The sequence below is a fragment of the Pristiophorus japonicus genome, chromosome 6 (assembly GCF_044704955.1).
Source record: "Pristiophorus japonicus isolate sPriJap1 chromosome 6, sPriJap1.hap1, whole genome shotgun sequence".
NCBI lineage: Eukaryota > Metazoa > Chordata > Chondrichthyes > Pristiophoridae > Pristiophorus > Pristiophorus japonicus.
In genome coordinates, this window is record NC_091982.1 from 31,747,042 (window position 1) to 31,759,940 (window position 12,899).

General features: G+C 43.3%; 1 protein-coding gene across 1 annotated transcript in view; it reads left to right on the top strand.

The window, feature by feature from the left end:
* The window catches only part of LOC139265107 (ubiquitin carboxyl-terminal hydrolase 12), a 77,568-nt gene that overhangs the window by 21,589 nt on the left and 43,080 nt on the right, over positions 1 to 12,899 (top strand). Inside the window, exon 2 of the mRNA XM_070882012.1 lies at positions 12,007 to 12,087. Coding sequence (XP_070738113.1) covers positions 12,007 to 12,087 — 81 coding nt within the window. The remainder of the gene's footprint in view (positions 1 to 12,006; positions 12,088 to 12,899) is intronic.

The following is a 12,899-nucleotide window of genomic DNA, read 5'->3' on the forward strand; positions in this document are numbered from 1 at the left end:
TGTTTAATGTTTGTGAACTTCCCTTTAAACCCCCCCCCCCCCCATTCCCTACGCCTGATTTGTAACCTACGCCAGATTTTCTTAGTGTAGACAAGGTTTTTCTGAGCGTACAAAAATCTACACTTACTCCATTCTAAATTAGTTTGGAGTATGTTTTCACTGCCTAAACTTTCAAAACGGGCGTCAGTGGCCGGACACGCCCCCTTTTGAAAATAAATCTGTTCCAAACTGAAACTGTTTGGACTGACTAGGACTGGAGCAAACTTAATGCCGAGAATTGCAATTTCTAAGATACTCCGTTCTAAACCAGTTGCTCAAAAAAAACAGGAGCAACTCAGGCCGAAACTTGGCCCCATTGAAACCAAGTCCTTTGGGATGTGTGCGTAGATGAGAAAACTTGTATATTTGTTGTGTTTGAGAAGAGCGGTACTGTATAAAGAGGGAATGCAACATTTCTGCCTGGTTTACTGTTTGTAAGTGTTCTGTGTTCAAGTTGCAATATATTCTTTAGGGTGTTTTGGGTGCTGTAATGAAATTGTATGCATCTATTTTCTTTCCTTTATCTGCCGCTTCCCATTTTAGATAGTAATTACATGTTTATTTTGTACGCCACCTTCTCGAAGAGCACTACATTGTCAACTACAACAATTAACAGGCAAATTGCTCTCTGGCTTCTGTCCCATCCTGTTACAGGAAGCATATTCTATCCATTCTTTGCCTTTGTCCACAAACAGCCTGATTGAGGTTGGAAACTAAATTTGTGGGAGTGAACCTGTACCTTCCACTCCGGCACAGTGCATTGGTGCACAAATATGCTGTGCCACCAAGTTACTTCTGTGAGAATGTTACTCATCAACACTGTTTTAAGATTTTGATCATGTCACTGGTAACTGGGTCTCAGTTGGTTGTCATGTTTAATGCACAGCTACCAAAACAGCAGTACATACTTGCATGCACAATTCAATCCAATTTCCATGTTGGTTACTATTTGTATGATATGCTGGCAGTCTCAAAAATACTCTTGTCAAACATTTTTTGATGATAAAGCACAGTATATTTCGCTCACAATATTGAAGTAAATTCCCCATCTGTACTAGCTCTTTGCGGGGACTTGACCTCTGAGTATTTGTTACTGATAGAATTAAAATCAGTCTCTGGGGATCCCTGCAAGTATTGACATACTTTGGGAAGCCCCCTACCCTCCCCTAACTACTGAAATATCATGTCGGCTATCCCAAGGGAAACCATGCTATTGGTTCGAAAGCATTTTTATGGTATGCGGCAACAACAATGATGACCAAGTAAGTCAACAGGTACAGAAATTTGTTAGCCCACAAACAGAAATTTGTTAACCGGGGATTCCATGTGATCTTGCAGTCTGAGAGTCTGAGTTTGAAAACCTTTGCCCAAGTGGGTTACATGGTTGAATTTTAATTGGGAAATTTGTAGCCTTTTGAAAAAACAAATAGAACATTAAAGGAACTTTCATCCTTCAGAAATAAAGCTATAATTATATATTTGAGCATCTTGCCTTATTCTACCCCTCTCGCCTCTCATTTAAAATTCTCGTTCTCTACTGCCCACCCAAATTACCATTTTTTAAAAAATTTTATTACCGAGAAATTTTCACTGTTTTTCTTCCTCAGCCTCTGCACTGAGCGACTTCTCATCCTCGGTGATTTCAACCTCCATCTCCATTTATCATGCTCTCCTCTGAGTTCATTACCCTCCTAACCTCCCTTGATCTCTCCCACTGATGGTTGAGCGATTATAATCAGGGATGGCCAAGAGGGCAGAATTTGAGGAGTGCAAATATCTCTGGGGAATGGGGAGATTTGTGAGGCTGAAGGAGATTACATAGATATGGAGGGATTTGTAAATGAGGATGAGAATTTTGAAATAGAGGCGTTGCTTAACTGGGAGCCAGTGGAGGTCAGCGAGCACAGGGGTGATGTGTGGGCGGGACTTGGTGCGAGTTACGACATGGGCAGCCAAGTTGACATAGGATAGAATGTGGGAGGCCAGCCAGAAGTGCTTGGAATAGTTAAGTCTAGATGTAACAAAGGCATGGATTAGGGTTTCAGCAGCAGATGAGCTGAGGCAGGGGTGGAGACGGGCAATGTTACTGAGGTGGGAATAGGCGGTCTTTGTTATGCCACGGATACGAACAATGATGGATAGGTAAAGGCCATCTGGTCCAACGAGCCTGTCCCACAGAATATGTGGTCAGAAGCTTATTTGAGGGTCAAATATGACACCAAGGTTGTGAACAGTCTAGTTCAGCCTCACAGATGCTAGGGAGAGGGATAGAAACATAGAAAATAGGTGCAGGAGTAGGCCATTCGGCCCTTCGAGCCTGCACCCCCATTCAATAAGATCATGGCTGATCATTCCCTCAGTATCCCTTTCCTGCTTTCCCTCCATACCCCTTGATCCCCTTAACCGTAAGGGCCATATTGAACTTGAATATATCCAATGAACTGGCATCAACAACTCTGCGGCAGGGAATTCCACAGGTCAACAACTCTCTGAGTGAAGATTTTTCTCCTCATCTCAGTCCTAAATGGCCTACCCCTTATCCTCAGACGATGTCCCCTGGTTCTGGACTTCCCCAACATAGAGAACATTCTTCCCGTGTCTAACCTGTCCAGTCCCGTCAAAATCTTATATGTTTCTATGAGATCCCCTCTCATCCATCTAAACGCCAGTGAATAAAGGCCCAGTTGATCCAGTCTCTCCTCATATGACAGCCCAGCCATCCCTGGAATCAGTCTGGTGAACCTTTGCTGCACTCTCTCAATAGCAGGAACGTCCTTCCTCAGACTAGGAGACCAAAACTGAACACAATATTCCAGGTGAGGCCTCGCTAAGGCCCTGTACAACTGCAGTAAGACCTCCCTGCTCCTATATTCAAATCCCCTAGCTATGAAGGCCAACATACCATTTGCGTTCTTTACCGCCTACTGCACCTGCGTGCCCACTTTCAGTGACTGATGAACCATGACACCCAGGTCTCGTTGCACCTCCCCTTTTTCTTATCTGCCGCCATTCAGATAATATTCTGCCTTCGTGTTTTTGCCCCCAAAATGGATAACCTCACATTTATCCACATTATACTGCATCTGCCATGTATTTGCCCACTCACCTAATCTATCCAAGTCACCCTGCAGCCTCTTGGCGTCCTCCTCACAGCTCACACCGCCACCCAGTTTAGTGTCATCCGCAAACTTGGAGATATTACACTCTATTCCTTCATCCAAATCGTTTATATACATTGTAAAGAGCTGGGGTCCCAGCACTGAGCCCTGCGGCACCCCACTAGTGCCTGCCATTCTGAAAAGGACCCGTTTATCCCGACTCTCTGCTTCCTGTCTGCCAACCAGTTCTCCATCGCCGTCAGTACATTACCCCCAATACAATGCGCTTTGATTTTGTACACCAATCTCTTGTGCAGGACCTTGTCAAAAGTCTTTTGAAAGTCCAAATACACCACATCCACTGGCTCTCCTTTGTCGACTCTACTAATTACATCCTCAAAAAATTCCAGAAGATTCATCAAGCATGATTTCCCTTCATAAATCCATGCTGACTTGGACCAATCCTGTCACTACTTTCCAAATGGGCTGCTATTTCATCCTTAATGATTGATTCCAACACTTTCCCCACTACTGATGTCCGGCTAACCAGTCTATAATTACCTGCTTTCTCTCCCTCCTTTTTTAAAAAGTGGTGTTACATTCGCTACCCTCCAGTCCATAGGAACTGATCCAGAGTCGATAGATTGTTGGAAAATTATCACCAATACATCCACTATTTCTAGGGCCACTTCCTTAAGTACTCTGGGATGCAGACTATCAGGCCCCGGGGATTTATCGGCCTTTAATCCCATCAATTTCCCGAACACAATTTCCCGCCTAATAAGGATATCTTTTAGTTCTTCATTCTCGCTAGACCCACTGTCACCTAGTACATTCGGAAGTTTATTTGTATCTTCCTTTGTGAAGACAGAACTGAAGTATTGGTTCAATTGGTCTGCCATTTCTTTGTTCCCCATTATAAATTCACCTGAATCCGACTGCAAGGGACCTACGTTTGTCTTTACTAATCTTTTTCTCTTCACATATTTATAGAAGCTTTTGCAGTCAGTTTTTATGTTTCCTGCAAGCTTCCTCTCATACTCTATTTTCCCCTTCTTAATTAAACCCTTCGTACTCCTGTTGAATTCTAAATTTCTCGCAGTCCTCAGGTTTGTTGCTTTTTCTAGCCAATTTATATGCCTCTTCCTTGGTTTTAACACTATCCTTAATTTAGAAACATAGAAAACATAGAAAATAGGTGCAGGAGTAGGCCATTCGGCCCTTTGAGCCTGCACCACCATTCAATAAGATCATGGCTGATCATTCACCTCCGGACCCCTTTCCTGCTTTCTCTCCATACCCCTTGATCCCTTTAGCCGTAAGGGCCATATCTAACTCCCTCTTGAATATAGCCAATGAACTGGCATCAACAACTTTCTGCGGTAGAAAATTCCACAGGTTAACAACTCTGAGTGAAGAAGTTTCTCCTCATCTCAGTCCTAAATGGCCTACCCCTTATCCTTTGACTGTGTCCCCTGGTTCTGGACTTCCTCAACATCGGGAGCATTCTTCCCGCGTCTAACCTGTCCAGTCCCGTCAAAATCTTATATGTTTCTATGAAATCCCCTCTCATCCATCTAAACGCCAGTGAATAAAGGCCCAGTTGATCCAGTCTCTCCTCATATGACAGCCCAGCCATCCCTGGAATCAGTCTGGTGAACCTTTGCTGCACTCTCTCAATAGCAGGAACGTCCTTCCTCAGACTAGGAGACCAAAACTGAACACAATATTCCAGGTGAGGCCTCACCAAGGCCCTGTACAACTGCAGTAAGACCTCCCTGCTCCTATACTCAAATCCCCTAGCTATGAAGGCCAACATACCATTTGCCACCTTCAACGCCTGCAGTACCTGCATGTCAGCTTTCAATTTCCCTTGTTAGCCATAGTTGAGCCACCTTCCCAGTTTTATTTTTACTCCAGACAGGGATGTACAATTGCTGAAGTTCATCTATGTGATCTTTAAATGTTTGCCATTGCTTATCCACCGTCAACCCTTTAAGTATCCTCTGCCAGTCTATTCTAGCCAATTCACACCTCGTACCGTTGAAGTTACCTTTCCTTAAGTTCAGGACCCTAGTTTCCGAATTAACTTTATCACTCTCCATCTTAATAAGGAATTCTACCATATTATGGTCACTTTTCCCCAAAGGGCCTCGCACAACAAGATTGCTATTAGTCCCTTCTCATTACACATCACCCAGTCTAGGTTGGCCAGCTCCCTGGTTGGTTCCTCGACATATTGGTCTAGAAAACCATCCCTAATACACTCCAGGAAACCCTCCACCACCGCATTGCTACTAGTTAGGTTAGCCAGATCTATATGTAGATTAAAGTCGCCCATGATTACTGTTGTACCTTTATTGCACACATCCCTTATTTCTTGTTTGATGCTGTCCCCAGCCTCACTACTACTATTTGGTGGTCTATACACAACTCCCACTAGCGTTTTCTGCCCTTTTGGAATTCCGCAGCTCCACCCATACCGATCCCACATCATCCAGGCTAATGTCCTTCCTTACAATTGCATTGATTTCCTCTTTAACCAGCAACGCCACCCCGCCTCCTTTTCCTTTCTGTCTATCCTTCCTAAATGCTGAATACCCTTGGATGTTGAGTTCCCAGCCTTGGTCACCCTGGAGCCATGTCTCCGTAATGCCAATCACATCGTATCCGTTAACTGTTATCTGCGCAGTTAATTCATCCACCTTAGTCCGAATACTCCTCGCATTGAGGCACAGAGCTTTCAGGCTTGTTTTTTTAACACACTTTGCCCCTTTTGAATCTTGCTGTAATGTGGCCCTTTTTGCTTTTTGCCTTGGGTTTCTCTGCCCTCCACTTTTACTATTCTCCTTTCTACTTTTGCTTCTGCCCCCCTTCTATTTCCCTCTGTCTCCCTGCATAGGTTCCCATCCCCCTGCCATATTAGTTTAACTCCTCCCCAACAGCATTAGCAAACAGTCCCCCTAGGACATTGGTTCCGATCCTGCCCAGCTGCAGACTGTCCGGTTTGTACTGGTCCCAGCTCCCCCAGAACCGGTTCCAATGTCCCAGGAATTTGAATCCCTCCCTTCTGCACCATTTCTCAAGCCACGTATTTATCTGAGCTATCCTGCGATTCCTACTCTGACTAGCATGTGGCACTGGTAGCAATCCTGAGATTACTACTTTGGAAGTCCTACTTTTTAATTTAACTCCTAGCTCCTAAATTCGTCTCGGAAGACCTCATCCCGTTTTTTTTACTTATATCGTTGGTACCTGTATGCATCACGACAACTGGCTGTTCACCCTCCTTTTTCAGAATGTCCTGCACCCGCTCCGAGACATCCTTGACCCTTGCACCAGGGAGGCAACATACCATCCTGGAGTCTCGGTTGCGGCCGCAGAAACGCCTATCTATTCCCCTCAACAGTACCCAAAGCGGTGTATCTATTTTGCAGGGGGATGACCGCAGGGGACCCCTGCACTACCTTCCCTGCACTGCTTTTCCTGTTGGTCTTCCATTCCCTATCTGGCTGTGGACCCTTTACCTGTGGTAAGACCAACTCACTAAACGTGCTATTCACATCATTCTCAGCATCGTGCATGCTCCAGAGTGAGTCCACCCGCAGCTCCAGCTCCGCAACGCGGTCCATCAAGAGCTGGAGGCGGACACACTTCCCGCACACGTAGTCGTCAGGGACACCGGAAGTGTTCCTGATTTCCCACATAGTACAGGAGGAGCATAACTCGTGTCCGAGCTCTCCCGCCATGACTTAACCCTTAGATACACTTAAATTGGCAACAACACTGCTAAAAGTTAATTAGTGATATATATAAGGATGAGAGAGTGGAGAGCACCAGTTCCAACTGTCGCAGGAGAGAGAGTGGAGAGCACCAGTTCCAACTGTCGCAGGATAGAGTCGGTTAACTTGGTTAACTAAATAATTTTGTAAGCTTCCATGACCTTCTGCTAACAATTTAAATGAGGTCAATCATCTCAGTCCCAAGACATTACCAGTTTGGGTGGAGATAAGGAATAATAAGGGGAAAAAGTCACTGGTGGGCGTAGTCTATAGGCCCTCTAACAGTAGCAACTGTGTTGGTCAGAGCATAAACCAGGAAATCGTGGGGGCTTGTAAAAAGGGAACAGCAATAATCATGGGTGATTTTAACCTCCATATTGATTGGACCAATCAAATTGGTCAGGGTAGCCTTGAGGAAGAGTTCATAGAGTGCATAAGGGACAGATTCCTTGAGCAGTATGTAACGGAATCGACCAGGGGGCAGGCTATCTTAGATCTGGTCCTGTGTAATGAGACAGGATTATCAATCAATCTCCTAGTAAAGGATCCCCTTGGAATGAGTGATCATAGCATGATTGAATTTCAAATTCAGATGGAGGGTGAGAAAGTTGGATCTCTAAGCAGCGTGCGAAGCTTAAATAAAGGGAACTATGAAGGTATGAGGCAGAGTTGGCTAAAGTGGACTGGGAAAATAGATTAAAGTGTAGGATGGTTGATGAACAGTGGTGTACATTTAAGGAGATATTTCACAACTCAAGAAAAATATATTCCAATGAGGAGGAAAGGGTGTAAAAGAAAAGATAGCCATCCGTGGCTAACTAAAGAAATAAATGACGGTATCCAATTAAAAATAAGGGCATACAAAGCGACCAAAACTAGTGGGAAGCCAGAAGATTGGGAAGCTTTTAAAAGCTAGCAACGAATGACTCAAAAAATGATTAAGAAAGGGAAGATAGACTATGAAAGTAAACTAGCACGAAATATAAAAACAGATAGCAAGAGTTACTATAGGTATATGAAAAGGAAAAGAGAGGCTAAAGTAAATGTTGGTCCCTTAGAGGACGAGACCAGGGAATTAGTAATGGGGAACATGGAGATGGCAGAAACTCTGAACAAATATTTTGCATCAGTCTTTACCATAGAGAACACTAACAATATCCCAACAATGGATGGTCAAGAGGCTATAGGGGGAGAGGAACTTAACACAATCACAATCACAATCACTAAGGAGGTGGTACTCAGTAAGATAATAGAACTAAAGGCAGATAAATCCATTGGCTTGCATCCTAGGGTCTTAAGAGAAGTAGCGGCAGGGATTGTGAAGGCATTGGTTGTAATTTACCAAAATTCCCTGGATTCTGGGGAGGTCCCAGCAGATTGGAAAACTGTAAATCTAATGCCCCAATTTAAAAAAGGAGGCAGACAAAAAGCAGGAATCTATAGACCATCTGTGGTTGGGAAAATGTTGGAGTCCATTATTAAAGAAGCAGTAGAAGGACATTTGGAAAAGCAAAACTCAGTCAGGCAGAGTCAGCATGGATTTATAAAGGGGAAGTCATGTTTGACAAATTTGCTGGAATTCTTTGATAAAGGGGAACCAGTGGATGTGGTGTATTTGGACTTCCAGAAGGCATTTGACAAGGTGCCACATAAAAGATTGCTGCACAAGATAAAAGTTCATGGGGTTGGGGCTAATATATTAGCATGATTAGAGGTTGGCTAACTAGCAGAAAACAGTCGAGATAAATGGTTCATTCTCGGGTTGGCAATCAGTAACTAGTGGGGTGCCGCAGGGATCAGTGCTGGGACCCCAACTATTTACAATCTATGTTAACGACTTGGAAGTAGGGACTGAGTGTAATGTGGCCAAGTTTGCTGACGATATAAAGATGGGAGGAAAAGCAATGTGTGAGGAGGGCACACAAAATCTGCAAAAGGACATAGACAGGCTAAGTGAGTGGACAAAAATTTGGCAGATGGAGTATAATGTTGGAAAGTGTGAGGTCATGTACTTTGGCAGAAAAAAAATCAAAGAGCGGGTTACTATTTAAATGGAGAAATATTGCAAAATGCTGCACTACAGTGGGACCTGGGGCTACTTGTGCATGAAACACAAAAAGATAGTATGCAGGTACAGCAAGTGAACAGGAAGACCAATGGAACCTTGGCCTTTATTGTAAAAGGGATGGAGAATAAAAGCAGGGAAGTCTTGCTACAGTTATACAGGGTATTGGTGAGGCCACATCTGGAATACTGCGTGCAGTTTTGGTTTCCATATTTACGAAAGGATATACTTGCTTTGGAGGCAGTTCAGAGAAGGTTCACTAGGTTGATTCTGGAGATGTGGGCGTTAACATGAGGAAAGGCTGAGTAGGTTGGGACTCTACTCATTGGAATTCAGAAGAACGGAAGGTGATCTTATCGAAACGGATAAGATTATGAGGAAGCTTGACAAGGTGGATGCAGAGAGGATGTTTCTACTGATAGGGGAGACTAGAACTAGGGGGCATGATCTTAGAATAAGGGGCTGCCCTGAGATGAGAAGAAATTTCTTCTCTGAGGGTTGTAAATCTGTGGAATTCGCTGCCTTAGAGAGCTGTGCAAGCTAGGACATTGAATAAATTTAAGACAGAAATAGACAGCTTCTTAACCGATAAGGGAATCGGGGATAATGGAGAGCGGACAGGGAAGTGGATCTGAGTCCATGATCGTATTAAATGGCGGAGTACGCTCGAGGGGCCGTATGGCCTACTCCTGCTCCTATTTCTTATGTTCTTATGACCTCACTGCAGGAGTAACTCAGGGAAGTGTCCCAGGCCCAACCATCTTCAGCTACTTCATCAATGACCTTCCCTCCATTATAAGGTCAGAAGTGGGGATGTTCGCTTATGATTGCAGTGTTCAGTTACATTCGCAACTCCTCAAATAATGAAGTAGTCCATGTCTGCATGCAGCAAGATTGAACGACATTCAGGCTTGGGCTGGTAAGTGGCATGTAACATTTGCGACATGTAAGTGCCAGACAATGACTATCTCCGGTAAGTGAGAGTCTAACCACCACCCCGTGACATTCAACAGCATTCCCATCATCGAATTTCTACCATCAATATCATGGGGGTTACCATGAACCAGAATCTTAACTGGGTCAGGCACATAAATACTGTGGCTACAAGAACCGGTCAGAGACTGGCTATTCTGTGGTGAGTGACTCGCCTCCTGACTCCCCAAAGCATTTTCACCATCTGTACAGCACAAGTCAGGAGTGTGATGGAATGCTCTCCATTTGCCTGGATCAGTGCAGCTGCAACCACACTCAAAGCTCAACACTATCCAGGACAAAGCAGCCCACTTGATTGGCAGCTCATCCACCACCTTAAACGTTCACTCCCGCTGCCACTGGCATGCCGTGCAGCAACTTGCCAAGGCTTCTTTGACAACACCTCCCAAACCCACGACCTCTGTCACCTAGAAGGATAAGAGCAGCAGGCAAATGAGAACACCATCACCTGCAAGTTTCCTTCTAAGTTACACACCATCCTGAGTTAGAAATATATCGCGTTCCTTCATTGTCGCTGGGTCAAAATCCTGCAACACCCTCCCTCAAAGCACTATCTGAATATCTTCACCACATGGACTGCAGCGGTTGAAGAAGTCGGCTCACCATCTCCTTCTCCAGAGCAATTGGGGATGGGCAATAAATGCTGGCCTTTATGACGCCCACATCTCATGGTTGAATTGAACAAAAATATCTCAATCCACTGACTGAAAGTGTAATAAATATATGGGTTTTTTTGGCTTGCAAGTTCGTTCATCAAATTTTACCACATTCCATTCATGTGTTGCCAACACAGTTCCCTCTGACTGTGAAATGTGAAAATGTAAAATTTTATGAAGTGCCAAGTACTCTAGCCAACATAAAAAATAAATACTTGACTGACACTGCCCAAACAGCTAGCCAAAAATTAAATATTCATTTTCTACAAGCTGCAAATGAATTGATGAAATCATACCATTTTATTTCATGTGCTGCCTCAAAACGTGTGTGTGTGTGTGTGTGTGTGTGTGTAAAACATTAATTAATGGTCCTACCATGCAAGTCTAAAGTGGAAAAAACTTCATGTGACACAGGCCAGCATCTGGATCAAACATTTTAAACAAAGAACTAACTCCCCGTGTGCAATGCCGCATGAGTGTGTGTGTGCGTATCCAAGATGCCCAAGTTGGACAGCTACTTAATTAAATTAAAATCAAAGTTGGTGCCGCATTGATTTGACAACAATACATTTATGAAAGTGCTGCTTATATAGCATACTAATATACTTAACAGCAGGACATCACTACTCTTTTTAACTCCTTGTATTCCGTATTCAACATGGGACTCTGAATGGACTTGGAGTAACTGAGATTTATTTTGCGTCACTGAAATAGTTTTCAATGCAAAAATAGCAGTACAGGTATAACCGTGAAATTACCTTTACATTCTGAGTTAATACAGCATTTGAGTAGAAGTGTATCCCCTCCCAGCTGACTGGTTTTAAACCCAAAATAGAGCAATTTCATTGCACTATAGGATGTCTGTTGAACATACTGCATAAATGCGCATCCTGGGATTAAGAGTTGGCTTTGGATTCTTAAAATAAAAATAAAATGGCAGAGTGAGAGTATATCTTGAGCTTTAGTGATTGCTGTGCACTTGAAGAATCTGCTCTCACATTGTTGTGTGCAGTACAGCTGCATCAACAGATCCAGCATGCCTTACAGGGGTGATTGAAGTTGCAAACGTTCCTTTACCTCACATTTTTCCATTCTGAAATTGGTCCTGGCAGTGACTAGGAGTTGCTCCATTACTCCTGTCTACACATTTTGTTTTATACAAAATTGTCTGCATTTGCTGCAGCAAGAACATAACTGACAGAATTAAAGAAATTAGTCATTCAGATATTGTATATAATATGGAGAGGAAGTTTTTTCTTAAATGTGAAAACGCCTCCACTAATTTCTGAAATATTGTATGATTTTTATAAAAGAATGTAGTTCTTTGCTTTGTGACTACTTTAGATGACCTCTCCTTTGTCTTGTATTTTTAGGGCACCAATGCCTCTGCTTTGGAGAAAGAGATTGGGCCAGAACAGTTTCCCGTAAATGAACATTACTTTGGCTTGGTCAATGTGAGTTACTGCTAATACCTTCTGAGGCAATCTTGAGACTAGCTTCCCCTTTATCCATTTCAAAATGAGTTCCAGGCCTTTTTTCATAGTATTTTTCCTTTTAAAACATTGGAATTATATTGGAACAGGTAGTGCCTACTTCACAAGAGTGGAAGCAAACTGGTAAAATTGTAAAAACTGCAAATAATGGAAAATCAATCATGTGAATCTGCCAATATCAGAAACCCCATTTTGATTGAATATATAGCACCTAGGCATAGAAATTACAACATGGGAACAGGGTGTTCAGCCCAACAAGTGCAGCTTTCAAAAAAGGACCTCAATAAAATGTTGACTGACTCATTTAGAAATGTGCAGAAGCAGTAGACCAGTTCTCTGGATCTGGCTATTAAGAGCAAAGAGATTGGAGAAACAGGAATGATAGAAAAGCAAAGTCAACTAAACCTAATGCTGTCATCCACAGGCGCTTCCAGATGTCTTACAAATGTCCTAGGGGGAGTGTTTGCTAGTGCTGTTGGGGAGGAGTTAAACTAATATGACAGGGGGATGGGAACCAATGCAGGGAGACAGAGGGAGACAAAAAGGAGGCAAAAGCAAAAGACAGAAAGGAGATGGGGAGGGGTGGGGGGGCAGAGAAACCCGTGGCAAAGAACAAGAGAGGCCACTGTACAGCAAAATTCTAAAAGGACAAAGGGTGTTAAAAAAAAACAAGCCTGAAGGCTTTGTGTCTTAATGCAAGGAGTATCCGCAATAAGGTGGATGAATTAACTGCAAATAGATGTTAACAAATATGATGTGATTGGGATTACGGA